Source organism: Notolabrus celidotus, chromosome 5 (genome assembly GCF_009762535.1).
Source record: "Notolabrus celidotus isolate fNotCel1 chromosome 5, fNotCel1.pri, whole genome shotgun sequence".
NCBI lineage: Eukaryota > Metazoa > Chordata > Actinopteri > Labriformes > Labridae > Notolabrus > Notolabrus celidotus.
This window is the reverse complement of record NC_048276.1, coordinates 29,922,656-29,950,006: the sequence shown is the minus strand read 5'-3', so window position 1 is coordinate 29,950,006 and position 27,351 is coordinate 29,922,656. Positions and strand designations below refer to the sequence as shown.

General features: G+C 39.8%; 1 protein-coding gene across 1 annotated transcript; it reads right to left on the bottom strand.

The window, feature by feature from the left end:
* Positions 1-1,527: 1,527 nt before the first annotated feature.
* LOC117812398 (neuronal acetylcholine receptor subunit alpha-9-like) lies at positions 1,528-25,127 on the bottom strand. The gene is made up of 6 exons (XM_034683124.1): positions 24,968-25,127; positions 11,468-11,613; positions 9,153-9,307; positions 8,810-9,056; positions 8,441-8,726; positions 1,528-5,103 (listed from the first exon to the last, which is right to left on the bottom strand). Exons 1-6 carry the CDS (start codon positions 25,023-25,025, stop codon positions 4,373-4,375), a joined length of 1,623 nt encoding a protein of 540 aa, XP_034539015.1. The 5' UTR covers positions 25,026-25,127; the 3' UTR covers positions 1,528-4,372.
* Between the last annotated feature and the right edge of the window lie 2,224 nt (positions 25,128-27,351).

The window sequence follows — 27,351 nt, the reverse complement described above, 5'->3', positions numbered from 1 at the left end:
TCAACATCACAGTTTAGTTTATGGACTGCTGCTTCAAAGCTTTGAATTTGACATTTTTACTTTTTTTTTTTTTTTTTTTTTTTTTTACAGTTTGAGAGATGTAAGTACTGGATAATGTGTGGTTAGCAGGTTGTTATGGGAAAAAGAATCCCGACAGGGTGGTCAAGACACCGACGTGAAGCGAAGAGGTCTTGACCACCCTGAAGGCATGCGATCAGTTTGACTCTGGTGTTGCTCATGTTAGTGAATGTTAATAACCGCTGTCAAGGGGTTGTCAAGGGGTTGTGACCAATCAGAATCAAGCTTCTTACACAACCAGAAGATCAGTAAGAAAGCCGGGTAATAAGGGATTATAAATACCACTACTGTCATTGGATTTATATACTGTAGGTTTAGTCCAGGGCTGATTCATTAGTTGGCTCAGAAGAGAATAAACAAAATGTTTCCTACAGTATTAGATTCTAAATGTGGTTCAAGGTTCACTTTATTGTCATTCAGTCACATTTAAAAACATGAAGGAACGAAACACATTACTCAGGTCCAGCAGCATACAGAATAGATAACAAGCTAAAAGTAGACTCTATAAATAAATAAATAAATAAATACATACATAACCTAAAGCCTACAGTAAGTAAATGTAAAAACTTAGTTTAAAACCAGCTAGAAAGTGCATTAATGTGTGTCACAGCGGTAAAGTGCAGAGAACAGACCTAAAGAGAGTGATGCTGTGTGTGTCAGGCACATCCAGACATACTGTACTAAATCTGATATTTACACGAAAAAAAGTGTCCAAAAAGCTCCCACACATATAACACAGCTCAGAGGTAAAGTCTAGTCATCACTTAATCATTAATCTAATGTAAACAGGTTCAACCTGAACCGTTGTCATGGTCATCCCTGGTGTCACTTTTCTGTCTAGAAGGAATCACTGTAGTTATTGGCTTTGATCAATTGGGAGCATTCCATTCTATTCTGGTTTGATTTATTCCATTCAATTCTATTCCGGTTTGATCTATTCCATTCTATTATGGTTTGATGTGTTCTATTCTATTCTGCTGTGATCTGTTCAGTTCCGTTCTATTCTTCTTACTGCAAACTAATTTGATATGACCTGTGTGATCAGTTAGTCCCTGGTGTTTGGTATGATTGTTATGGGGTTTGAGCCAATCAGAATCATGTATTTAACACAGCTGGTTAATAATCTAATGTAAACAGGTAGGTTGTATATAAATTCAGCCCACACAGTTGTCATGAATAGAGACATGAGCTATAAAAACATAATCTGTTTTTGCACCATGCTGTAAACATGTTTATTTCTGCTGTAACATTTTAACATGGGGCTCTATGGGGACCAACTCAATATAAGAGTCGGCCTCTAGTGGACATGAGAGGAACTGTAGTTTTTTATATTAAAGACCGAGAATATTCCGCTTGCCTTTGCTCCAACTAAAATTAAAACAAGAATGGAGATACTGAAATTGAAATGAAATGTATAGTGAGCAGAATAGAAAGCACAGTAAACAGGGCTTTTTTAATAACAAACTTTTAATGAATATGACGGCATCAGCAGTGTGTCATGTTTAAATGTGTCGTTTGATCAGTTTTGAACACCAAACAAACAGGATATACAACATGTAGTGAGTTAAATTTGGCATTTTCTTGTTTTTGCATTGTGAAGACTAAGACCACTCCAAAAAGGCAAGTAACAGTGCTTTTATTCTGGATTCAAGCAAAAAAAAAGTTTCACTAAATTCAACTTTTTTTCAGCCGGCCCTCGATCTAAAGGGGCCTCGCTGTATTCCGGAATAACTGCGGCATGTGATGTGGTCAACCCTGACCGGCCACTGGCTAAAGCTTAAGGACTTTTTTGTCAACAGAGGTACCGAACAACCATACCTTTGATACACATGAAAGACAGGTGAAAGAAACTTGGTTTACATCCCTGTGTTGTGCTTAAGTTGTCAGCAAAGACACAAAATGCACAGTGGATACTGGTAGCATACCACTGAGGACTCTTGCACACGGGTCTGGCAACATACCGCTAGCCACGAAGCATGTTGCATAACTTCTAGCATATGACGTACCCAGTTTTTGGTATGTCGATGGCCACTTTATGATCTTGCTGTCACTCCTTTTTTTACATCTTCAGTTTGACATTACTAAAAACATTGTTGGCAGTGTTTCCTGAATAACTGTTACCAGGGTTGATGTTTCAGGAACATTTTACAGAGTAAAGATATTCCCCATGTTTTTTTTTCAATAATGATAACGTCTATTTGTGTCCAAACCCTTGACAAAGCAACATTTAAGATTCATCCATTTTAATTCATTCTGAATAAAAACTAGAACAGACTTGATAATTCATTTATGAGTTATAGTATCTCTGTGCTGTCACAAGATGATCACACTTATAGCATCATAACACTTTAAGTTTTATTACGCACAGGTTCAATGCAAGTATTTGTCATGCAGTGAGATCAACTCAAGTAAACAAGCGAATCTTTAAGATCTTGGATGTTGGTGATAAACTCTGCAGGAGAAGAAACCCTCAGAGAGATGATCCACTCTACTGCTCCTGTCAACTTTTCAAATTACAATGTTTAAGACACAGTTTAGGTTAAAGGAGCATTCCCCAGAAATCGAGTGCAACCAAGTTACCTTTCCTAATCAGTGAGGGTATGGGATTATTCAAATCATTGAGATGAATGATGGATTCCACTACCCTTTTTAAAACAGCAGAGGCTGCTGTGCCTTCTTAAGTAATGACATAAGCTACATAATGACGCACCAATCCCCTTATTATTTCCCCTTTTGACTTAATATTTGTACAAATGGAACAAAGAAATCATGACAGATGAATATTCAGCTTCATTCATGGCTTTCATGATTAACAGTTGATAAGAAGTTTACGTTGTTCAGGTGGAATACTTGAGGTGGATATACAGAAATATTTTACATTTTTACACTTTATACACTTTGCTGAAAGAGAAAATTATGCATTAGAACAACAATAGTAGGTTGCAGTCCCATGTATTACATATTTTCAATGTGACTGATTTATAAAAAAAACTCCTGCATGCATTTTTAATTGTCAAAAAAGTGATCAGTCACACAGTAAACAACAAATAAACTTATAAAAAAGTGTGGCAATCATAGTTTTTAAAACTGTAACACAGCAACAGCTAGGTCGCTCATTCCTTTGTGTAATTAAATATCTTTTTGATCATCAGACAGATGGAAGTCAGTGAAATAAAGCCCATCCCACCATTCATCTTACGTTCATCTTGAAGTTGAGTCTTGTAATAGTGACAAACCTGGGCCAAATTCTTTGATATTTAACGGTTCAAATGGCACAAAGTGCAAAAGGTTTTTTAATTTCTCCAGTAGTTAGTGAACAAGCTGTAATGGCGGCAATGATCACTTTTATAGAAAGTGTGTCAGTCAAAGTGTGTCCACTAAAATCTCTTGTTTTTATTCCAATTTCTGTTCGCAATGTCTGACTACATTACAGAAAGTATCCGAAGGAAATAGAGCTTTATGTTAGGAATATTTATTCTCAAAAACAGAAAAGGCTAGATGTTACATCCAAGTGTCAAACTTTGGTGTTAAAAAATTAAGCCATTGCAGAATTGCAAAAAGCTGCAGTTTCACAAGTGTCCATTAGAGGCTGGCACCTAAAGCCCAAAAATTTACTACCAAAACAGAAGGGGATAAGCTTTAACTAATGGGTCCTAATGCACAGAGAGAGTCAGTGAGATGAGGACTAAAAGTGGGCGACAAAGAGAAGGAGAGATTGCCATAGAAGGAGATATATTTTGTAATCTGTTACATAAATTTAGAGGCAGAGAACAAAATGGATATTTAACAGTAGAGAATCGAAGAGAGAGCTTCATATACAAATTAATTCACTAAAGAAACGTGGAAAAACAAGAGCAGTTTTTCATGGGCTCTTACTTTGAAAAACACACCAGGAATGTTACTCTATTTTATGTGTCATGCTTGTAACATGAACATAGCCAACACAAAGGGAACACACCCTCAACGTGTTATTTTTCTGTCTATTCTAGCCAAGTTGTGGCATTTTTTGGCATGTTGCTCACAGGTCTCCTCACTGTGTCACTACAGCCTGAGCAGCAAAATCAAGCTCATTTTGTTGACATACTTTGATCAGGAACATTTACCCCAAGGATAACGTTGCAGCCGTTACAGCCTGAGTCACAGCTGTGGACGGAAGCAGATTCAAAACTTTTTGCAAAGAGTGGTTATGGAAATAAAAAAACTGTGACGAATTAGGCTGAGGGTTTGAAACACAGACTTCTCTTCAAAGAACATTCAACAAATCATTTCATCGGTGCACCAACCCTCCCCTCGATTAGATGGCTTTCCCGAGGATGAGGATGCTCATGAGGAAGACCATGATGAAGAAGAGCCACATGAAAAAGCGATCCATGACTTTGGCGACCTTCCTCCACTCCCCGATGCGTAGCTGTGCGGCTCGCTGGTCCTGGTACGAGTTGGCAATGTACTGAACGTTCCTGCACAGCCCCTGGTGCTGGCACACACACTGGGTTCTCACGAAGATCTCCCTCCTGTGCCCCCTGGCTCCACCTTCCCCTTCATCTCCTACACCTTTCTTTTCCTCAACGTCCTCTCCTTCTCCTCCACAGGCACTATCTGACTCCTCCCTCTCTTCTTTATGTCCTCCTGCAGCTCCCTCCTCCTCTGAGTGGTCAATGTTCACAAACAGATCCTCCTTCCAGTCCACCTGGCTGTTAGAATCCCGCCCTGGCTTTTCCTCCTCCACCTTGCCCCCCCACGCCTGCCCGTTCACATCCCAGTTTGTTCCTTTGGTGTTGCTGCCGTTGGCTGGAGGTGCGTCAGCGTCCTCCTTGGACGGAGGCTGTTTCTTGGATGAGGTCACGCTGAGGCAGTTCTCTCCCACCTCGTACACAAAGCAGATGCGAGCCAGGTAGTTCAGGATGAAGAGCTCGGCCCACTCAGGGACCGGACGAGCCTCAGCACCACAGTGGTGGATGTTCATGATGAAGATAGTGAGCGCTGTTGACGCAGTGACCATGGTCATTGTGGCGATGTAATACTTCCCTGTAAAAAAAGAGAAATGTATCATCATTACGAGTCAAACATCCATGTTCTGTTTGAAGCCGTCTCTGGTTCAACAAAGTGTTTGAGTGATTGTTGTGGTTCCAACAGCTGCTGAAACATGAAAAGACTCCTTGCGAATACATTCTAGGTAGCAGCTAAAAACCAGGGGGGTTTGTAACTGCAAGTTATTAAATTTCTTCTTTATCCAACATCAGTTCAATCAGGTTTGACTGTTATTCAGTAGTATTAACTGTTGGACATCTGAACCCAGTTTTCACCGTTAAAAAGGCTAGTTTCATGTCGAGGTTACGACCAAATAAGACAATTAAGACTCAATTTGGAGAGGTAAATAATACGGGAAAGTTTTAACTACATGTAACAGGAACAGATTTTATGTTAAAATTTACTATAGTATATTATCCAACAAATAACTCTGCTGACTAGCAATTAAAAAACACAGAATCATTAGTACTCTGATCTGTACTGGTGCACTTTGCTGTCTGGACTTAGTTTTTTGGCTCCTTTGTCATGATCCAGGTCTCAGGCAAGGCAGTCTTGTGAGCTCGTCTTTAGCATGAGAGGATTTCTAGATATTTGACTCTCTGTACATGTCCACAGATAATGTAGTCTCAGGCATGGACTGACTTGTCTGTTTAATCACTCTCTGGCGTACACGCTGGCTTCTCCACTAAAGACGACTGTCAACTGAATATCTGTCCACTTGCTGATGTCTTCTATCGTCTCACTGATTTCAAACGGGGCTAGAAGTTGTTTACCTTTCGTAAGTGAGTTTGTTTAGGTAACAATTGCGGTTTTGATGGTTAACTCCCTTGCATAGCTTGGTAAACTGTTGTACTCCGCAGTGCTTCCATGGCCAGGATGCGCATGCAGCTGTAACTGTTGATAACAGTAAAGGGCTCTATAAAGATTCTCGTTGCTGCCACAAATCAACAAGTTGGTCCTCCATTTCTGACATCCATCTAACTTTGTGCTTCGCGTTCACTCATTTCAAGCAGATCGGGGACAGGAACATTACTCTTTTCACACCTCAAACCTCAGGACAGTCTGACAAGATAATCTTTAGAGACGAGAAAAGTCAGCTCACTAAATGTCCTTTTAAACTCTCAACTTTTCAACCTCGGCGTACCTGAGGGAGGTGTTGGGCTGAAAGGTGTCCGTTCCTTGTTGCTGGTCTGTGACCAGATTAATAGTTAAAAGGACACTTAGTGTGCTGACTTTTTTTGTCTTAAATAAGACAAAAATGCTCCCATTTTGCCTTCAGATAATCTTTAGAACCATTAAAGAAAAGTCTGACTTTAGTTAGAAGAGGGAATCTGATCCAGTAGTTAAACTATTCAGTGACCAGCAGAATGGTGTTCTCTTCCTGCTTCTCTAGTGAAACTGAAACAGCTTAGGTTCTTTCTCAGATCTCAGCTGGAATGAGAGGACTACATGAACAAACTGCTGAGTGATCATTGATTTCTAATTGTTGTATTTCTCCCTCTGTTGACCGCCTCTTCATTACAGCCATTAAACACAAACACTGTGTTTACTGCAGGGCTCAGAACACTGCACTCAAATCTCCACTGTCTGTTCTGTTTATTAGTTACAAACAAGTGAAAACAAACACACACACACACACACACACACACACACACACACACACACACACACACACACACACACACACACACACACACACACACACAGATCAGCTTACCTTGCAACTTTCCTCTGCTGTACAACAATAAAATAAACTGCAGCAATTTCAGTATTCATTTAAAATTCACTGTTCTCCATCTGATCTGTTCTCAGGCTTGCACACCTTCCACTCTCAGGGTGTTTTAACCACAGTGTTGCATTATGGGTGATAATGTTGCATTGAGGATTATGGTCACTTTGTTAGTCAGAGAACAGTGCTGCATTTATTTTAGGTTTTCATTCTTATTTTGATTGTAAGAAGAACGAAAAGCTGACATCACACAATGCATACATGAATCTTACATACTTTTGACTCTGTTAAATAAAGTTATTGTGATTATCAGAATAAATTAAACTACATTAAATCTATCAGAAGGTCAAACTGGTGTGTCACAGCAGCAGGTTACATTAAAAAAAATGTTAACAGTGTGCAATATAAGTATATCAATTTTAAAGGTTTAACGGAACTGAATCTGTTTACAAAAATCCCAATATTATCATTCTGCTAACATGGCATATTTTAATCTGCCTGTATGAGTGCGTATTACTGATTCGTGAACCAATAATGTATACAACAAGACAGTTGCTCTCCTCAAGTCTGTGACCTTGTAGTGTCATGGCCAGGCCAAAAGGCCATGGCATGTAAAGTGGAGAGATATAGAAAAAAATGCTTAAATTAACTAATTTATTTAGAAAAACATAAATACTATATGGACAAAGTACTATGCAACACCTGTTAATTATTGAATACAGGTGTTTCAACCAGGCCCCTTATCTACATTGAATCTTAATGCTTCAGCTTACCAAGACAATTTGGACAATGCTATGCTGCAACAGTTTGGGTGAAAGCCCTTTTCTATTCCAACATGACTGTGCCCCAGTGCACAAAGCAAGGATTATAAAGACATAGTTTGATGAGATCAGTGTGGAAGAGCTTGAGCACCTTCGGGATGAACTGGAAAGGAGATTGTGAGCCAGGCCTTCTCGTCCAACATCAGTGCCTGACATCATAAATGCTCTACAGAATGAAACACTCTAACATTTGTGGAAAGCCTTCTAAGAAGAGTAGAAGGTGTTAGAGCTGCAAAAGGGGACAAATTCCATATTAAAGTGCGTCTTTAAATACAATGTCATTACAGTCCCTGTTGGGGTGACAAAGGCAATGGTGAGGCGTCCGAATACTTAAGTCCATATAGTGTACTTTGGTACAGATGAGATGTGAACATCAGTTGAATCAGTCGTGTGATTGAGTGGATGTGTGGAGAATGTATTGTGCAGGTGTTGGTGGAAAAGAAGAGATAGAAACCAAACAAGGTGCATGAAGAGAGTTCTACTGAAAGAATCGAGGTGACAGCTTTTATAAAGATTGTACAAATGAAAACTGGGAAACTAGAATGGATTCTTAATCAGCATGTGTCCAGCCAACAATAATGAGAAGTGATTGGCACCGTTGAAACCAAGTGACTCTCAGGAATCCGTCAACTTCTAACAGACGCACTTATTTCAATGACCCTGAAAAGGACAAAACTAAGACTTCTGTTTCAAAAGAACTTGGTTTAGCCTTATGTTATAATAAATTAATGTATCCACACAGAACATCGAGACACATAAATCAAGGAATTCTTGGTATCCTCACCGATCAATGGGACGCTCTCGGAGGGCGGCATGCTCTCAGCCACGAGCAGCTGAAACACGGTGAGGGCCAGCAGCACCGTAACCCCCAGAGAAACCTTTTCACCCGAGTCAGCCGGCAGGTAGAAGCCTAGAGGAGCCAGAAAGGAGATCATCATGCAGGGGATGAGGAGATTAAAGATGTAGAAGGAGGCCCGTCTCTTCAGGTGGAGGGTAAAGGTGATGTCCGGATACGGATCTGAACAGCATCCATACAGAATAACATTCTTCTTGGCTGGCATGCCCAGAACCTGGATGGAAAAATAGACTTAATTTTTTTAGAGTATTTCAATGTATTATATATTTGAAACACATGAACAAGGTAGGCACTCACCTCCCACTCCACATTGGGGACAAAGTCGGTCAAGTCAGCACTGTCCAAGGCATTGGATAAGTCCATCTGGTTGCCGTTGTGAGTCCAGGAGCCAAAGGTCAGGTGACACTCCTGCAAATCAAAGGGGAAGAAGGCCACATCCACGGAGCAGGAGCTTTTGGTAATGGCTGGCTGGTCCCACATTACCTGCCCATCGTTACGGAGAACCACATTGGTCTCCATAGAGCTTGAGAACTCGTCATCTGCACTGTGGTGAAGAAAGTACAGAAGGATAGACAGATAAGAACCCAAGGTGCGCAATGGGATTTCCTACCAATATTCTGCAGCATGAGGCCACATGAACCTGTTATACAGGACAATGTCTGGTCTCCACACGTAGCTGCTGGGGATGCGGATGGTGTCCAGGCCATCGTAGTCCTCCTTCTTCCAGGAGAGGAAGGCATCCATCCAAACCTGGCGGATCCACAGGTAGGTGGTGAGGATCTGGTTCCGCTCATCCTGGTTTAAAAGGAACACGCGCATCAGCATAGGTACAATACAATACGATACAATGTGATACAATATGTTTGAAAAGTATGTGATATGATTCGATACGACACGACAAGATGAGATAGCATACGATTTGATTTGATTCAATAAGAAACATTAAGATCCAGTTGCGTATGATACAACTGACTATGATTCAATACGATAACATACAGTTTGATACAAGACAAGATTTGATTTAATAGGATACTGTATTATACCACACTGTTTCTATATGCTTCTATCAAATACGACAATAGACTATAATATGATAAGACAAGATATTATGCAAATTGACACTTGTGATAAGATTCAATCTGAGACTGTATGATATTACACAACACAATAGCAAACAATAGGATTCAATTCAGTATGATATAATGCAATAAAATATGTCTTGTTATGAAATAATACAGTCCAACAGCATAGTATAGGATACACCAGGATACGATTGAAAACAATACAATATTATACGATGTGATACATTATGTCACATTACACTGGGATTAGACAGCAATATGATGCAATTTGATACTATACGCCACGATACTATATGATTAAAAATAAATTGAATGATACGATACAATTTGATACATGGGATAGATGAGATTCAATATTAAACAATTTGATACGATATGATTAGATTTGAATTGGTGCAGAACAGTATTATACGACACACTACAATCATAATATAATACATTTTATTTATAAAGTGCTTTTCTAAAAACTCAAAGACGCTGCACAAAGGATAAAACATCATATAAAACAATAGAATAATAAAAACATGAATAAAATACATTTAAAAGCAATCATATTTTAAAAGCAGTTCTAAATAGGTGGGTTTTGGTGAGTGTTTTGAAGGTGGACAGGTTGGGGCAGTTTCTACTGTGTAGTGGTAAGGCGTTCCAGAGGGTGGGGGCGGCGACAGAGAAAGCGCTGTACCCCCAGGTTCGGTGCTTGGTGTCAGGTGGTAGGGAGAGGAAATGGCCGTTGGAGGATCGGAGGTTACAGGAGGGGGTGTGATGGTGGAGCAGGTCAGTGAGATATGGTGAGGTAAGAGGGGGCCTGGTTATGGAGGGCTTTGTGGGTGAGAAGGAGGATTTTAAAATGTATGCGCTGTTTGATAGGGAGCCAGTGGAGGTTTTGGAGGACAGGGGTTGATGTGGTCACGGGAGCGGTGTAGGTGAGTAGGCAGAGTTCTGGATATATTGTAGTTTGTTGAGTTGTTTTGAAGGAAGGCCATATAAGATGCTATTACTGTAGCCGAGTCTGGAAGTAATAAAGGCGTGGATCAGGGTTTCAGCGGTGGAAAAGGAGAGAGATGGATGGAGACGGGCGCTATTTTTAAGGTGGAAGAAGGCAGTTTTGGTGATGTGCTTGATGTTCTGTTCCAGAGTGAGAGGGGAGTCCAAAATGATACAGAGGTTGTGAACATGTGAGGATGGAGTGAGGGAAACATTGTCGATGGAGAGGTTGAAGTTGTTGGTGGTTGTGGTGAGGGATTTGTGGCCGATGAAGTACGATAAAATATTTCATGTTATGTTACAATCGATACCGCACTGCTGCCGATTAAGTAGCCTGCAGGTCGACAGACGGTTGTTGTGGCTTTTTTTGCATTAGATAAAATAATTAAATTTAACTTGAATGCTTAATTAAATTTGTCTTGGACTGGAGCGCTGCAATCATGAATAAATACAAACAACGTGAACATCTAGATGGCATTTTGTACTTGACTCCCATGACAACACCCTCCAGCAAGTTAACCTCTGGGGCCAATGGCTTATATGTGCCTAGGTGTTCTGGCCAAGACACCCTTTAACATGTGCTCGTCATTATCCAACTAAAAACTGGGACTAAGTTGAATTTAGAGTGAACTTCGAAACTGGATATCTATGTGCAGATTGATTAAGAGCCACATTCTTGTCAGCCAACGACGGATGTCAATTCTGTCAAAATGTTCCTCTTTAGCTTTCCACAACGTTAGCTTCCTGCAAACAACCAAAAGCCTGTTCAGACGCCTGCTCTTGATTAATACTTCTTTGGCCACAAACTGAAAGCAGATCACCTCATACACCAAAATCCTCCCCCCCCTGGTCAGTAGAAGCTGTACTCATATCTGTCTAATGGGATTACCATGTCGATGATCTGTGAGAGAGTGATCTGCAGAGTGACATTGATGATGTGGTCGGTGTCCTCCACCGGCCGCAGAGCATTGGTGTAGTTTGAGAACAAGTCCGTCAGCAGCTTCTGAGCGTAGCGACCATGAGCAGCAAAGCAAACTGTGGAAGGGAAAGAGAGAGAACTTTATTGAATCAGTTGGTTTAAATGAACCATTGTTTTAAACAAACCTCCAGAATAGAAATGTCTTCAATAACTTATCTAATATTTGCCTGATTCCCAACCCGGGGAATCCAGGCATTTTCATTCATTCAAAAGAAAAAAAATTGACCCATTTTATTTTATTTGTAGGAAATCATTGAAGTCTTTACAGTCATTTTATTTAGAGAAAAATATGTAGGCCATAGGTCGACAGTTCAACCTTTAATTTACAGTAATTATTCATCGTTATTCTGCATAATATTTTGAGTGCTAGGAGGCCAAGTCATTTTCTCTGCAGGGATTTCCTAATCCTGTAATGTCTCATATCTCCATCAGTAAAGCCTTAAGTCCATACCACAGAAACATACAGTAACCACATGCAAACCACATTTCCCAGTTTAATTAACCTGCTGATCACCTCAGGCTTCACACATTAATCAGAAAACGTGTGAAGAGCAACAGGAGATAAATCCTTTAAATCCTGTGTTACTAATGTAGATGTGATGGATGTGATGGATGCGGGTGGGCATTATGGACTTTACTCTGGGTTGGAAAATATTTTTATTTGCAAATTATCAACAAAGTGAGGTTGCAATACCAGAAGAAAGAGAAAAAATACACCATGGACCAGAAATTTGAGCTTGAACTAGCATCATACATTTAGATTTATAAAGACAATGTTTCAATATGGATCATGTGGTGCGTGGTTTTCAAAGGTGGTTATGTTCATATATAAATATTCAGTTGAATACTTCACCAATGTCTTACAAACCTTGACGACAGGACATGGGGCTGGTTCAGTGACGATGGATGTTATTATGTATACCTTCATATAACAGATCAGTGATTCCCAAAGTTTTACCAAGAAAAGCCACAACATTTTGAAACACCCTTCATTAATACCACCCTATAATTTTTTAAATATAGAAGAGATTTCAGTATTTCATACATTTGGAGTGTAAACATTGGTTACAATCGTTACTAGACTCTTGGCAAACTATTGGGGCAGGCACTATTGAAGTGTTTCACCAAGTAACTCACTATTTAAAGCTCAATATTCCATATATTACTTTTAGTAATCACCTTCTTCCTCAATTTTTGTCTACAATGGCAATGATGGTTGTGCGACTTTTCAAAACAGAGAACAATCACTTGATACATTAAAAGCCAGATATGTGGAAGTCAGATGTTATGCACGTCTCTTCTGTGTCGTCGTTGGTTATTCTTCATAATCTGCTGCTCTTCAACACAATCGAATGAAGCTCTGGTGAAAGTTCAGACAGGAAGTCTATACCTGCAATCACAGCAGTAGTTTAACTCTGCTCTCTCTCGCTCATTAGCTCACCCTCTTCCAGCTGCATGCTCCGGGCTATTATTGGTTAATAAGCACAGCAGAGGCATTCTACTGCTGTCCACCCTATGCTGCAGTGGCTGACGCGGACGTGAGCACTACATACTTGTGTGTCGGTGTGTTCGTGTCGCTCAGCAATACTCTGTCAAAACGTTTAAGGGCAGTGTGGTCTCTCTGAAAGTCGGGTCGTCTGTTTCCGACCTGCAACGTTCTCTGTTTACTTTTTCACAGCAATTCAGATCGTGTTGGTGAGCTCATTGAAGTACTTGAATATTTAAATCTCAAAATAAGATTTATATCTTGGTCTTTTGGTTTTCTGTGACTTTTTCAAATGTAAGTTTTTTTGCACTGAAAACATGAAGCAGATCAAATCAAACTTAATCCACCTTGTGATCAATGTTAGAATTACGTTCATAGACTAGACACAGAAAAATTCAAACCCAGTAAAACACTTATTTGACTCCAACAGCCCCACTTCAGAACGTTTTTACTCAAAGGAACACGTTTCTTCACGAAAATGAAATATGTCTTTGAATGTCATAATAGATATTTATGACACACTGAGGAGGAACCACAAACTCTCAGAAGTGGCCAATAATGGTACCTAAACTACACCCACAGTGGAAGTAAAGGGAGCAGAGTGTAACACAGTTACAAGACAATACAATGCACCTGGGTGTCTTTGACATTGAAGGATGACAAGTTCACCAAAAAATTGGAGAAAGACAAATAAAATTCAGAACCAACTTCTGAAAGATTGATTATCACACATTAACTCAACAAATAAGCCAACTGCAGCCTCCAAACATCATCCTGACAGTCACAAAACAAACATACTCAAGTGTCAGTGAGAAATGTATGAGGATGGAGGCTGCCGGTGAAGTTCAGCAGCTAGAAAAACATCTGATTGGAACAGAAAAGACTGATACTCAGAGAACTGAGGGGCCGACTTTAGTTCATGTTCTCCAACCTTCATATCAGATGAACATGCAGCACGTCAGAGCAGATAAAGCTGCACATTCATCTCAACCATCAGGCTGATCGCTGCAGACAAAGCTGCATCCTGACTCCTGTAACCATATAAGTAAGTAGTGAAAGGCCTTGAACAGCCGACACTTGACTCGTGTAAATAGTTTATAAAATCTGTTGATGACAAAGACTTCCCAATCAGCTGCAGTCAGTCCTCTTCAGGCAGCTGTGGAATGAGCTTTAGTGGCCAAAGACATCCTGGAAAGTCACAGTGAAAGTTTACTCCTGAAGACCCACCTTCTGAGCGGAGGGCTTGAATTTTTTGTTTCGTCCATGCACGCCGAGTGTCATTTCTTTCCTGGTCGTGGTGCACTTATAATGTTTGTATTATCGTTCAAAAATTATAAAACCTCATGATACAACTCTGACGTCTCCTTCAATACCTTTGTTCATCACATATTGGCCTCAATCATCCTCCACTGTTAAAGCTGGTGTGCAAAACTGTGTCCATTAGAGGCTGTCTGCAAAAGCCAACAAACAATGTTACGGCCCATGTTAACTCATATAATGTAGAAAACTTTGACTCAGTCTCTGTGAAGTCACCCATTGGTTTTTGAAGCAGTTTTGAAGCCTATCGCCCGCGTAAATGCTGACTCAACCTAACTTTTGGTCGACCTAACATGAAGCAAAGAGGCAGAGTTTAGGGGGCCCCTAATAATGCAAAACTCGTAACCTTGATATCTTCAACCCCCATACAGTGTGCAGATAGAGAAATTCGCTATTCAGACCAAAACTGTTTTTTTAGCCAGGCTGTAAACATGTTTATTTCTGCTGTAAAGATTGGCCTTTTTTTAAATGGCTGTGTATGTGGCTTCCAGTGCTGCTGCACAGCCTCAAGTGGACACTCAAGGTACTGTAGCTTCTAGCATTGGCTTCATATTTCAAGACTGGAGGTTGCAACTTGTTTACCACCTTTTTTTTCTGAATGCCCGAAGAAAAGAATTTTAATGTTTGTATCAAAAGAAGTAAGGATGTGTTTTACAGTTTTATCTGCAGATAGTTGCAAATCTAATTTTGACAGGCTCAACCCTCTAAGGGGACCCAGAGGTCTAAGTTATTGATGGAGGCTAGAAATTTCATTGTGCACAATCCTATCCACATTATTTTTGAATCTGCCTGTTCCTGTTTTTAAAGGAGGGACTGTGTTAAGGTTCTGTAACATTATATGGCTCTGCTTGTTAACCCTAACAGGCTTCAAGTAGTGATGCAGTGTGGGGGAAGATAAAAAGTGAAACATTTGCAGCAACACAATTAAATGTTAAAACACCTCTGACACTGCACCTACAGCAGCAGCAACAGCAGTAATGTTCCTCTGCTGCAGACACACTGCAGAGCAAACATCCCCTCAAGATAAGAATCACTTAAGTGTAAGAAAAGAACACAAACTGCAGCCACAGAAGATGAGAATGTGTGATAAAGTCAGAAAACTACAGAAAAGTCTCAGTTTCTCTGTAGTTCTTTCATTTCTTAAATGGTTCCTCAAAGAGCCCTCAGAGTTCTCCAGGGCCCACAGTAATCCAACCTGCACCCACAGCAGAAACTTCTCTTTGCTGCTCTAAAAGCTCGACAACAAGAACAGAGAGATCCTTCCTGCAGGAGGAGACGTTAAAGACAAAAATACACCGTCCTAATCACTCACAGAGACAGAGAGGGAGAGGTGTAACAAGATGCTTTGCACAAAAAAGGAAGAGTGTAAAACCTCGGCCTGTTGTGTGACCTTCAGACATCGAGAAAATAATAAATTAGTGGATTCCAGTCTGACGGTGGAGACACACCGAGGGTCTGAGCGTTAACACTGTTTGTACTAAAATGGGAATGTGAAGGTGAAGCTGTGAATCTGTCAGAAGGACATAAAACTGCACAAAAATTAGGCAGTGATAGTGAGGTTTCTGCTCTGCTCATGTTCACAGTGGTGATTATTTCTACCTGTAAGAGATGGAGTTATGATGGGTCTAAACTTACACCAGAGTGCATCTTTGAGAGCTCTATTTCACCTTTACTTCTTTTCAACAAACACCACAAAGTCAGACAGGAGGATGATGGTGAACATCTAGTCTGCATTAACAGTAGTCTGCCTTTTTTCCATCAACACCTTCATTCCAGTCAAGGCATCTGAAACAACTCAAGGCCGGTAATCCATTAAATATGACATTATTTATACACAGGGATGACAAATGAAAGTAAAAACCCAACACAGAGTGTTTTAGTGGGCTGTAAAGAATGGCTTTAGTGATCCTTGTCGATGGTTGTGTCCACGAGAATCTCTTTTGGAAAAGTGGTCACCCTTTTTCTGAAGGATATCTCCTTATTTGGTGTTTTGTTGATGGAGAATCATTTCTTTTGAACATCTCCCTTGAATGTTCAACACACGAAAGAACAACAATAGTCTCTGAAAGGCCCGCTGAGAGCAACTTAATATCTACAAGAGCCAACTTATGAGCCCTTTGGGCTTCCTGAGGGGTTTCTAGAACCCAGGTCTCCTCAGCAGCATCATAAACCATCACAATGACCCCTACGTACTCATGGATGAAAACTTGATCCTCCTAAACTACCATTGTCAGTGACTCCTCGAGCATTTTGAAATGCTACAGGAACAATCTGAATTAACTACAGCATGCATTCGTAGAGACAAACTGAACATGGAACCACCTGAAAGAGCCTCAGAACCTCTTCAGTAATCACTAAAACCTACAAGGTGGCTACAAGAAGACTTCTTGGACCTCCTGAATGACCTTGACACATTCCCTGTAGTCACAGGAGTCATCCTAAAAGAATTCTAGAACTCAACATAGACATGAGCCTCCAAGCATCCACTAAAACATTCTGAAAAACTCTGCCATTGATGTCAAGACCATCTTTAGTCGCCAAAAGAAAACCCCAAAAGATCCCTTAACCTCCTCAAATAAACCTCCTCTGCAAGTAAGTACAACCAAAAGACATCTACAACTACCTCAATGAGAAACAGAACATACTAGACCCACTTAAAACACCTCCTGATTCACCTCAGTGACACTTCAACTCTCCTAAGTGGTTGTGAGAAGCCTAGACCCCTCAAACCTCCTTTGTGGCCACAGGAACCACCCAAAAGACTCCAACATGTGTTACAGAGTATTGTGAAGACATTTAGTAAAGATGTGACTGCACCAGGAGTGAGGCTTTGAGAAGAGACAGAATTTTTCCTACGGCGTGATTTTTTCGTGTTACCAGAAAAGCCATTACATCGCTCTCTTCTTAGCTTTCTGGACATGAAAGTCGCTGCTGTCTCGACTGATTTAAAGTCAGTCCTGGTGCCATAGCTTATTTTTGTAATACATAAAACACACAAAAAACCAACCAACACACTGGGTCGTGGTGTGAATTCATTATATACAAAGAAGATGAAGCTTACCAGAGAAAGAAATGGCGCCACTGGTGTGGAGGTTTTTATTGTTTCCAGGGGTGGCCAAGTGTGGTCATTGCTGCCCCTGAAATCTGATCGGTCACCCCAGTGGCCACCCTGAGACCCTAAACCATGATTGGCTATTTGCCTTGTCAGAGGTGGCACTTAAAATTAAATCAAATACTTGGGCTTTGTTTCAAAAGGCTGCAAGAAGCTTCTTTGCATTTCAGTGTGGAACATTGTCTTTAATTGGTACTTTAATGGAGCCCCAAAGTGTTTAGTAGATTTAAATTCTTACACTCTGTAAGAATACCTTCCAAAGCTGATTATTTACGAGATCACAGTTTTTGGATTATTTTATATTAAGAAGTTAAAGTAGATGCAATGAGAACCCTATAGGTTCAGGGGAGGCCCCAATTATTTACAGCGCCTGGCCACCCCAGCCAAAAAAGTCTTGCCAGTATTTAGGGTGGAGGAAAAATCTCCTCAAGATCTCACAACAAAAGTCGTCATCATAATGAAGACATATGGAAGAAATATGAAGCAGTAGAAGCCCCAGCTTGCATTAGCGCAGTGTCCTGAGTCAACAAGCTTTTAAGAGCTGCAGAAGCTTTATCAGAGGCAACCCAAAGCTAAAGCCATGAACAATGTACAACAAACTCAGTGAATGTACAGCACCTGATGGGCCACCTTTCTCCAGGTAGAGACCCAGGATTTCAGCAGAAAATATTTGAAACAGCATCCTGAGTCTACTCAGTAGAAGTGTCCCTACCTACCCTGTATGATGTGATCTCTATAACACATTCCCAGTCACAAGTTTGGGACACAAGTTTTAGCGCGGACAGATGGACTTCTGACATTAGTCCAGTGAGGATGCTGAGCTTGACGGCCCAGTGGCTGCTGGCTGAAGCACCTACTAAAACACTAACAAGCTAAGGCACAGACCACAGACCTGAACAGATCTGTATACTCGGACTCATCTGTCTAAAAATAATGACAGCTCTGTGTCAGTTTTCCAGTCTCTCTGAATGTCCACCTGCAGCTCTGCCTCTCACTGTCTCTGCTCTTTGTTCAAAAGTCTTCACGGCTCGGTGATCGGACGAGTCAGCAGTTTCTGAGGCAGCAGCATCGACTCTCTGAGGAGGTGAGCGCCAACAGCTCTGAAAGCTGGCCAGCTGGCACACACACTTTCACACACGTATATAATGCAGCACATATTTATCATCATCATTTATATCATCCTCTTTATCTCTCTCCTCATCTATTGTCATAGTAACAAGTGTGTTCATACATTGGGGTAGCACAGATGGTCAAAGTTGTGTGCATCAGAGCTAAGTGCAAAGAACAGATGATTGCATGTTAAGTCAATATGAGCTGAGCTGTACATGTGTGAGTGTATTTATCATCCAAAGCTTCATCCTGTGTTTTAAATATTATGTTTAAGCTCCTTTAAAAAAATAAATCAGAATCATCAAGGACTTTCCTCATCCATCACCCATCCCCTGGGTGAAAGGATCACAGCCTTTAAAGGTCAAAACGTCTATCACCTTTTAATACTACACACTATACCTTTAAATACTTCAAAATGTACCTTTAAATACTACACACTACCTTTAAAAAGTACACACTGTAACTTTCAATTCTACACACTGTACCTTTAAATACTATATACTATACCTTTAAATACTACACACTGTTGTAGTACTCGAGACCAGTCTTGGTCTCGAGACAGCTTATTTATGGTATTGTCTCGGAAACTAAATAATTTTTACGTAATCTTATCTCGGTCTCAGACTGGGCGGACTCCATATTTTAGATCAAGACCGGTCAAGACCACCACTGATGCTCTCTGTGTCCCTGTCATTTCTGTGATAAGAGAGGAAGCCCCCCCGCTCAATTCATCTGTTTTCCTCACCTGTAATGGCTGCGACTTTCGCGGTGCTACGGTGAGTGACCCGCCCCCTGCACTCATGCGTTAATGAATGGAGACAGACGACAGGAGGAGAGACTGTGTGTGTGCCCGTGACCAGAGATGTCTGCATGCTTAGTCATCTAATTAAGCAATAAATAGACATTCAATAACAAATTCTGGAGGCACACTGAGAGAAGGGCACAGCTAAATACCTGCCACAGGATTACCACATTCAACACCAATAACCCATCAGATAAAAACACTACAAATATTAGAAAATAGAAAATGCACACAACTAATAAAATAAAAGGCTTGACAAAATAATCCTGCTCAGCTACCGTTACGACCTCCTACCTCTCCTGAGATCACAGGCAACAGAAAACACAGTTTTAACTCTAATCAAAAGCTAACGATGAAAAAGAAAAAAGAAACTTAATGAGTCAAAAGTCTCACACGGTGTCAAAAGAAAGACAACAAAGACAAAATGAAACCTGTTTTTTTGCTGTTAATTGTATTTAAAGCAAACTTAAATAATATAAACAGAAGTCTTTTATTTTGTAAACTCTCATGATGATTTTTCATTGATATATATGGTCTTGGTCTTGTCTCGGTCTTGCCTTGACTTGGTCTTGACTCGGTCTCGATCCCTAATTGTCTTGGTCTCGGTGCACTTTAGTCTAGAACATGTCTTGGTCTAGGTTAATGTGGTCTTGACTACAACACTACTACACACTGTACCTTTAAATACTACACACTTTACCTTTAAAAATGACCCACTGTACCTTTCAATACTAAACTCTGTACCTTTACCTACTAAACACTGTACCTTTAAATACTCCCCTCTGTGCCTTCAAATACTACACACTGTACCTTCAAATACTACACATTGTACCTTTAAATACAACACAATGTTCCTTTGAATATTACTCCCTGTACCTTTAACCATACCAATTTGATAGAAACTCTTTCTAAAAAGCACTTAAGAAGTAAAAGTAACTCTAGGAGACACAGCAGGGATTCTCTCTGCAGACAGATCAACAGGATGTAGATCAACATTGTAAAAGTAGAGCGTGGACAACAAGACTGACAGAATCATAGAGAGATTATAAACACATTTAGGCAGGGTTGACATTAAGAGAGAGAGAGAGAGAGAGAGAGAGAGAGAGAGAGAGAGAGAGAGAGAGAGAGAGAGAGAGAGAGAGATTTGGTTCGGTGATTGTTGTGCTTGTAGGAGTCTTTTTTATCCCTCATTTGCTCGTCATCAGGAGGGGTAAAAGCAGCCTGACAAACAAGTGACAAACAAGAAACCATGTCTACTGTGTGTGAAGACAGTGTGTGATATGTGTGTGATATGTGTGATCTGGATTGTATCTAAAGTGTGTTTGGATTAACTCTGCTCCTTGACCTCCTCTTATCTGTGAGGACTGTGGTGATTGACAGATCTAATCCTTGCCAACATCAACGCTTATCAACGCTCACTCTGTCTGGCTGTCCCGACATCAAAAACACACATACTTACAAATACCGCCAAGAGAGAACTATAACACAGGTGAGGACCCCTGATCAGGCCTTTTAACAAAATCGAAAGAATCTTCAGGTCTTTAGATCACAAATATTATTCATGATGGAAGTTACGCAAATAATACACGAGTGGAGATGTGGGCTCTATGCTACCTGGTATCCATCTTATTCCTGTTTTGTACAGACAATGCTCCCCCAAAAGGTTTCTCAATAATGATCTTCATCAAAATGCTGTCAACATTAAAATGTATACATTTTTAAAAAGTAGAGATGCTGTTAAGCCGCTGATTTACAGACATGTCTTAAACAAGGTAAAGGATGGATACAGCTACGTAGAGCAAAGCCATTTTTTGTACCAGGCTGGAAACATGTTTATTTCTGCTGTAAAGATCGTCTTTTTTGAATTGGTGTGTATGTGGTTTCCGGTGTTTCTGCAGCCAGCCTCAAGCGCAGTGTTGCCAACTCCTCAGTGAGGAAAGTAGCTATTGGCCGTCCTACGCTGAGGGAGAGACAAAAATAATTTAAAAAACACCCTAAATATGTTTATAACTAGACTTAGGAGCCTACAAAAAATAAAAGTAAAACATTTAATTTTTCAACAATATCATTTTCAAGATAGTTATTGTATACAATTTACATTAACCATCTAAATGGATCTGCCAGCACTGTCTTCATACATGTGTGATACATTTGCAGTCTGGGTGTGAAAAAGAGTCGCTAGAGGGGTCTGAAAACTCGCTAAATACAGCGACAAAGTCGCTAAGTTGGCAACACTACTCAAGCGGATTCTCGATGAATTGCAGTTTATAACACGTCGCATGGGCTTCGAATTTTGAGACTGGAGGTTGCCGTCTAGGGTGGTGGTAACTGCGGTCTTAAAAAGGCGGTATGTAAAAACCTATAGAGAATAAGGCTGGAAATATACTTGCTTTTAACAATTCGTGCAACTTTTGTTGTACGCCCTTAAAAATGAACATGAGGTGCGGTATGAATATGAACAGCAAGGGCAGTGTAGAGGCAGAGTAGATGTGACAGAGTAAATGTATATCAAGTAGTTGCGCACGGCCTGAGATTCATAGCATGCCCTTCGATAATACACACAGTGCATACTCAAGTATATTCATAAGTATGCTCACGACACAGCTAGACACGAAAGCAGGGCTACGCAGCAAGTAAATCTCCATCATCAAAAAGCTCCTTTTCATTTGACCCTCCCTCTCCTCTCTTCTTCTCTGCTTCACTTATAGATGAATAAGAAGTCTGACATTTAGCAGTATCTTTTCCATCTCCCATACGTTAAAACCCTTGTGCACGAAAACAGTTTTTATTGTCATGCTTGGCGCACTTTATGTAAAAACAGCCTCTTATTATATCCAGGTTATTCCATCACAGTCATAGTAACGCTTTAATTTCCCTCTGGCTTGCTAGGTGACCTCTGACCTCTACCTCATGGCTGTGAGTTCTCGTTTTGTCTTCCAGGTCTTATCACTCAGACGCACAATGAATCCTGAACTCCCCCGCTCACAGCACTGTTCAATAAAAATACGAAAAGACTGATTGTGTGAAGGGAACTGATAAAAGCTAGATTTACAATTGACGTACAGACAATAATGGAAAACAGGAACCACTTTGTAACTCTGGATTAAAGCATTTTATAAGAAAACAAACAGACTAATATAACATCTTTAGTATTTATGCAACATCAGTCATTGTAAAACATTAACCCTGCTTTCTGTATTTACTCTACATGTCTAAACAACTCCATATTTGTGTATTTTCACTATTTATAGTATTCATAAGCTACAAAACATTTAAGTAGTTGAACTGTGTCATTCTTTTCTTCCTGAATTGTTTCATACTGCTTGATTTTATTACTTTGTCGTTGTTTCCTCTCGTTATCTCAGTGTCAACAAGTTCTCAAAGTCTTGATTTATATCTTTTATTTTCCCGGAGTGGACGTACCGATATATGTCTGAAATAATGAAGCATAATACTACTTTTACATTGTAGTTATAGAATTAGGGTTGAAACCACCAACCTTTTCCCTGTGCTGGTTATTTTGATTATTATTCTTATTATTTTTTATCAATACAGCAGGATAGAATGTTGATCAGTGTCTCCAAAAGCCAAAGATCACGTCTGGGATTTTCGTGTTTTGTCCACAACCCAAAGGTTTTAAATTGAGTCTCATAGAGGAGGAAATAAACTGGATGATATTCTTATTTATGAGGCTGGAATAAGAGATTAGCGACAATCTTTAACAGTGACATTACACACAGTCCTGCCACAACAATAACACAGAAAAGCAACATTAATAAATGTAAAACCTTACCCAAATCCCTCTTCTAGTTCTACTTTACAAGAATCATTTCTAACAGTGTGGTTCCAATAAATCAGGGAACATGTGATACAAATGCACACCATGGACCACACTGTGTTAAGAGCCTCCATCCTTTACACATCAAGCTCAATTTATCCAAACAACACAAAGTTAAATGGATCAAATCCGTCTTAAAGAGTGATAAAGTGAATATCTTTAAAGTCAGGGTTTTGTGAAGAAGTGGCGAAGTGACGGATTCAACCAAAGTGAGATTTCTATTCACACAAACCTGCCCAAAAAACAACACTAGTCCAAGGACGGGCTGAAGTCCAACAAAGGTTATCTTGGGTGCCCAAATAAAATATCTCAGACACACAAAATAATAACTTTATGAGATTTTAATCATCTCTTGTAAAATAATGTCCCCTCACAGGGGACATTATTTTGTAGTCAGCACTGAAACATGTATCCATCAAGCTAACGATGAATATAACATAAAGACATTAATCTAAATAAAGGTCCAATGCACAATAAATACAAGTCAAACTAAAAACAAGCATGCAGTTAGTCACTTTAAAGGCTGAAGGTAACCATGTTGAGCTGCTGCACAGGTGTGTGAAATGAACAACCAAAGCTACAAAGAAGAAAAATACATCATGATCGTGACATACAGAGTGTTTGGTCAAGTATTCAGACATGTCTCCGTCAAAGTGTTCATCTGAAATTTAAGCCCTCACTACAATAAAAAAAAAAAGACCCGTGAAGACACTTTATGGCCACATGCTCTGATTTAAGACTCTTTAAGGATCCACAGGGATTACAAGGATTCAGTCTTTGTCCTGCATGCAGACGGGGTGACGAACAGAGGCGACTCAAACTCACCCAACAAATTATGTCTGCACTCAGTCAGGACTGATTGGGTTTTATTTTAAAGCGACTTCTTTTGAGATCCAACATGCAGTTTCCCCGCACACTTTAGCAATGCTCTGCAGTTACAGTTTATTAATGCTAAGGGACCTGAGACCAAGAGACAAAGTGACCAAGGAGGTATTGGACAGATTCAATAAAACAAGAATATAAAAGTTATTTCAGTGCTTTTTAATTTAAAGCTTTCAAAACATCTGTTGATGAGATTTTTAACAAACAGCATCCACGTGAAGATCAAAAACCAGTTAATCATCAACACCAGCCCCCAGATACTCATCCAGCTGTACAGCCTCAACAGCCTGGTCACTGGTCTCAGAGGGTTTTCATCTGATGGTTATTCACCTGACAGACATCCACCTGACCGTCATACACCTGTCCTTTGCATGTTTAGAGATACATTTTCTGTCCCTGTAAACTGTATCTGGGTCACCTTCCCTCCACCTTCTTTAGAGTGACACTGATTACAATTTTGATCAGTTAGACGCTGCCGACCACCAAACAGATCGATGGCTTTAATCCTCACTGACAGGTGTCACTCATTCTCCAGTTTTGACTGGAGCAACTGTGCAAAGACTACATCCTTTTAACTCTGATGCATTTACAGCATTTAAATATGCTGAATATACGAATCAATTAAAAAATTATTAATCAGTTATTGAACACAGGAGAACAAAATCAGCTGCATGTTTCAGAAATTAAATAATATAATGTAAAAATAAGATAAAATGCAAATTATACAATCTACAAAGGCTTTTGTTTTTCACCCACACACTCCCAACCTTCTGTTCTTTAACTTCTGAAGCCGAGTCTTAATCAACATGTTCTTTTTTGGTACCTGAAAAGTATAAAAAAAGTAAAGAAGAAAATGTTCCCACCTGGTAGACAGATGAGCAGCAGGGGGAACGGGATCGATCCACCGCAGAGGAGCTTCATCCTTCTCCGATAACTGTTATTGATCCGAATCAACAGCAATCGATTACAAAACTGGGATGACAGATCAGCTACTGATCTGACCACCGAGCAGAGATGAGCAAACACACTGGGAGAGGGAGAGAGAGAGAGAGAGGGAGAGAGGGAGAGAGAGAGGGAGAGAGAGAGGGAGAGGGAGAGAGAGAGAGAGAGCGGAGCTGCTGGTGTTTGCTGTAGTGCGGTGGTCGCTGATGTATGAGGGGTCATTAGTGCCACACACACGCTGCAGACCAGTGATCTCTTTTTCTACAGTTAGAGCACTAACATTCCCGTGAGTACACCCCACTGTTAATCCTGCAGTCAAGTCACAGTATGAAGAATTATCATAACAAGGGATTTGTTCAGGTTGTTTAAAGAGGAGTTATATTATGTATATAATAATCAATCAGCATTCTATCAAATTGTATTATTTAATATATCACATTGTATCGTGTCATGTCAGATTACATAGTATTGTATGGAATCCTGGTATACAATCAGATCATACTGTAACGGATCAAAATGTATTGTATTTTATTGTTTCGTATCCTATTGCATCCTATATTTTAGTATTGTGTCCTCTTGTATCCTCTTGAATTGTGTCCTATTGTATTGTTTTATATCCTTTCATGTCCTATTGAATTGTACCCTAATGTATTGTATCGTATCCTTTGTATTGTTTTGTATCATTTGTGTCCTATTGTATCTCTTTGTATCGTATCATGTCCTGTTAAATCGTTTCATGTTTCATTTTGCATTGTTTCGTGTCTTATTGTATAGTTCAGTATCATTTCATGTCCTATTGTATCATTTTGTGTCCTATAGTATAGTTTTGAATATATATCACATTCTATCATATTATATTATATGGCATCACACTTCATTGTATCATCTACCTTATTGTTTCGTGTGTATGTATACACACACACGCACTCACACGCACTCACACGCACTCTCACACACACACACACACACACAAAAGAAACAAGTAGTCAGTTAGCTTGACTCCTGGAAGCTGGCCATGTCTGTACTCAGAAACTACGATCTAGGTCACGAGAAACACAAGCTTCCTACATTCAAAAAAGGTCCTACATTAAAAAAATATGTTAAGTTTATTACTTTCTCTGTTTTTGAATATTTTCTGTGTATCCTTTCCTTTGGGACTATGTTTTATAACTCCACAGTGACCCTGCTGCACATAGTGCACCATATTAGGACAAATGTTCGGGTCAGCAGTTAATAGCAGTGGCAGCATATAACAGGAAATACACTATTATGGAAGCAACTAGATGCCTTCAGGAAAGAGACAAGGGGAGACTTGTGTGAACTGGAGAACACAGAGGAATAACTTTCACAGATGAGACTAGAAAGAGGGAGAAGGAAAAAGTTGGTTCATCGAGTTGTAGGATGGAAAAAGAGGCAAAGCCCTTCCTCTGTTAGTATCTAACACCAGGCTTTTAAAAATATATCAGCAAACGTGTTTGGTGAGTTAATAATTAAAGACCAGGTTGACCACTTGTCTGATTCCTTTGTAACTGGAGCCAAAAGCTGCTTGTACCTCCAACACATCAGGTGACAACTACTTAACTCCCCCGCCCACCAACAAGCACCCCTCGCCCCTTAGCCAACACTCAGCACCAGCAATCCATCGCTGGAGACATTAGACACCTGCATTAAGAAAACATGGTTAATCGCGTCATTTTGTGAAACGTCATTTCCTATAGTATCATATCATAATGTAATCACATTGCATTCTCTTGTATCATATCAGATCATACTGTATTGTACGGCATCAAACTTTAACATATCCTATTGCATTGTATCATATCCTTTTATAGCACATCTTATTGTATTGTTTTGTTTCATATTGTATTGTATTGTGCCGTGTTGTATCGCTTTGTGTTGGACCCAATCATATCGTGTCATCTCATGTCGAATCGAATAGTTTTGTTTCATATTACATTGTTTTGTGTCGTATTGTATCGTTTTATGCTGCTTGTATCATATCGTATCATATCATTTTGTATCATATCGTATTGTGCCGAATTGTACCAGGTTGTGTTGTATTGTTTTGTTTCGTATTGCATTGCATCATATTGGTCTATATTGTATCGTTCCTTTTTGTCTTTTCTTTGCTGTGTTGTATTGTTTCGTTTCAATCTTATCTTATCATATCGTATTGTTCTGTATTCTATCATTTTGTGTCATGTTGTGTCGTATCCTTTTGTGTCATATGGTGTTGTTTTTTTACTTATTGTATTGCTTCATTTCATTTCTATCCTATTGCATACTGCAACATATTGTAAAATAC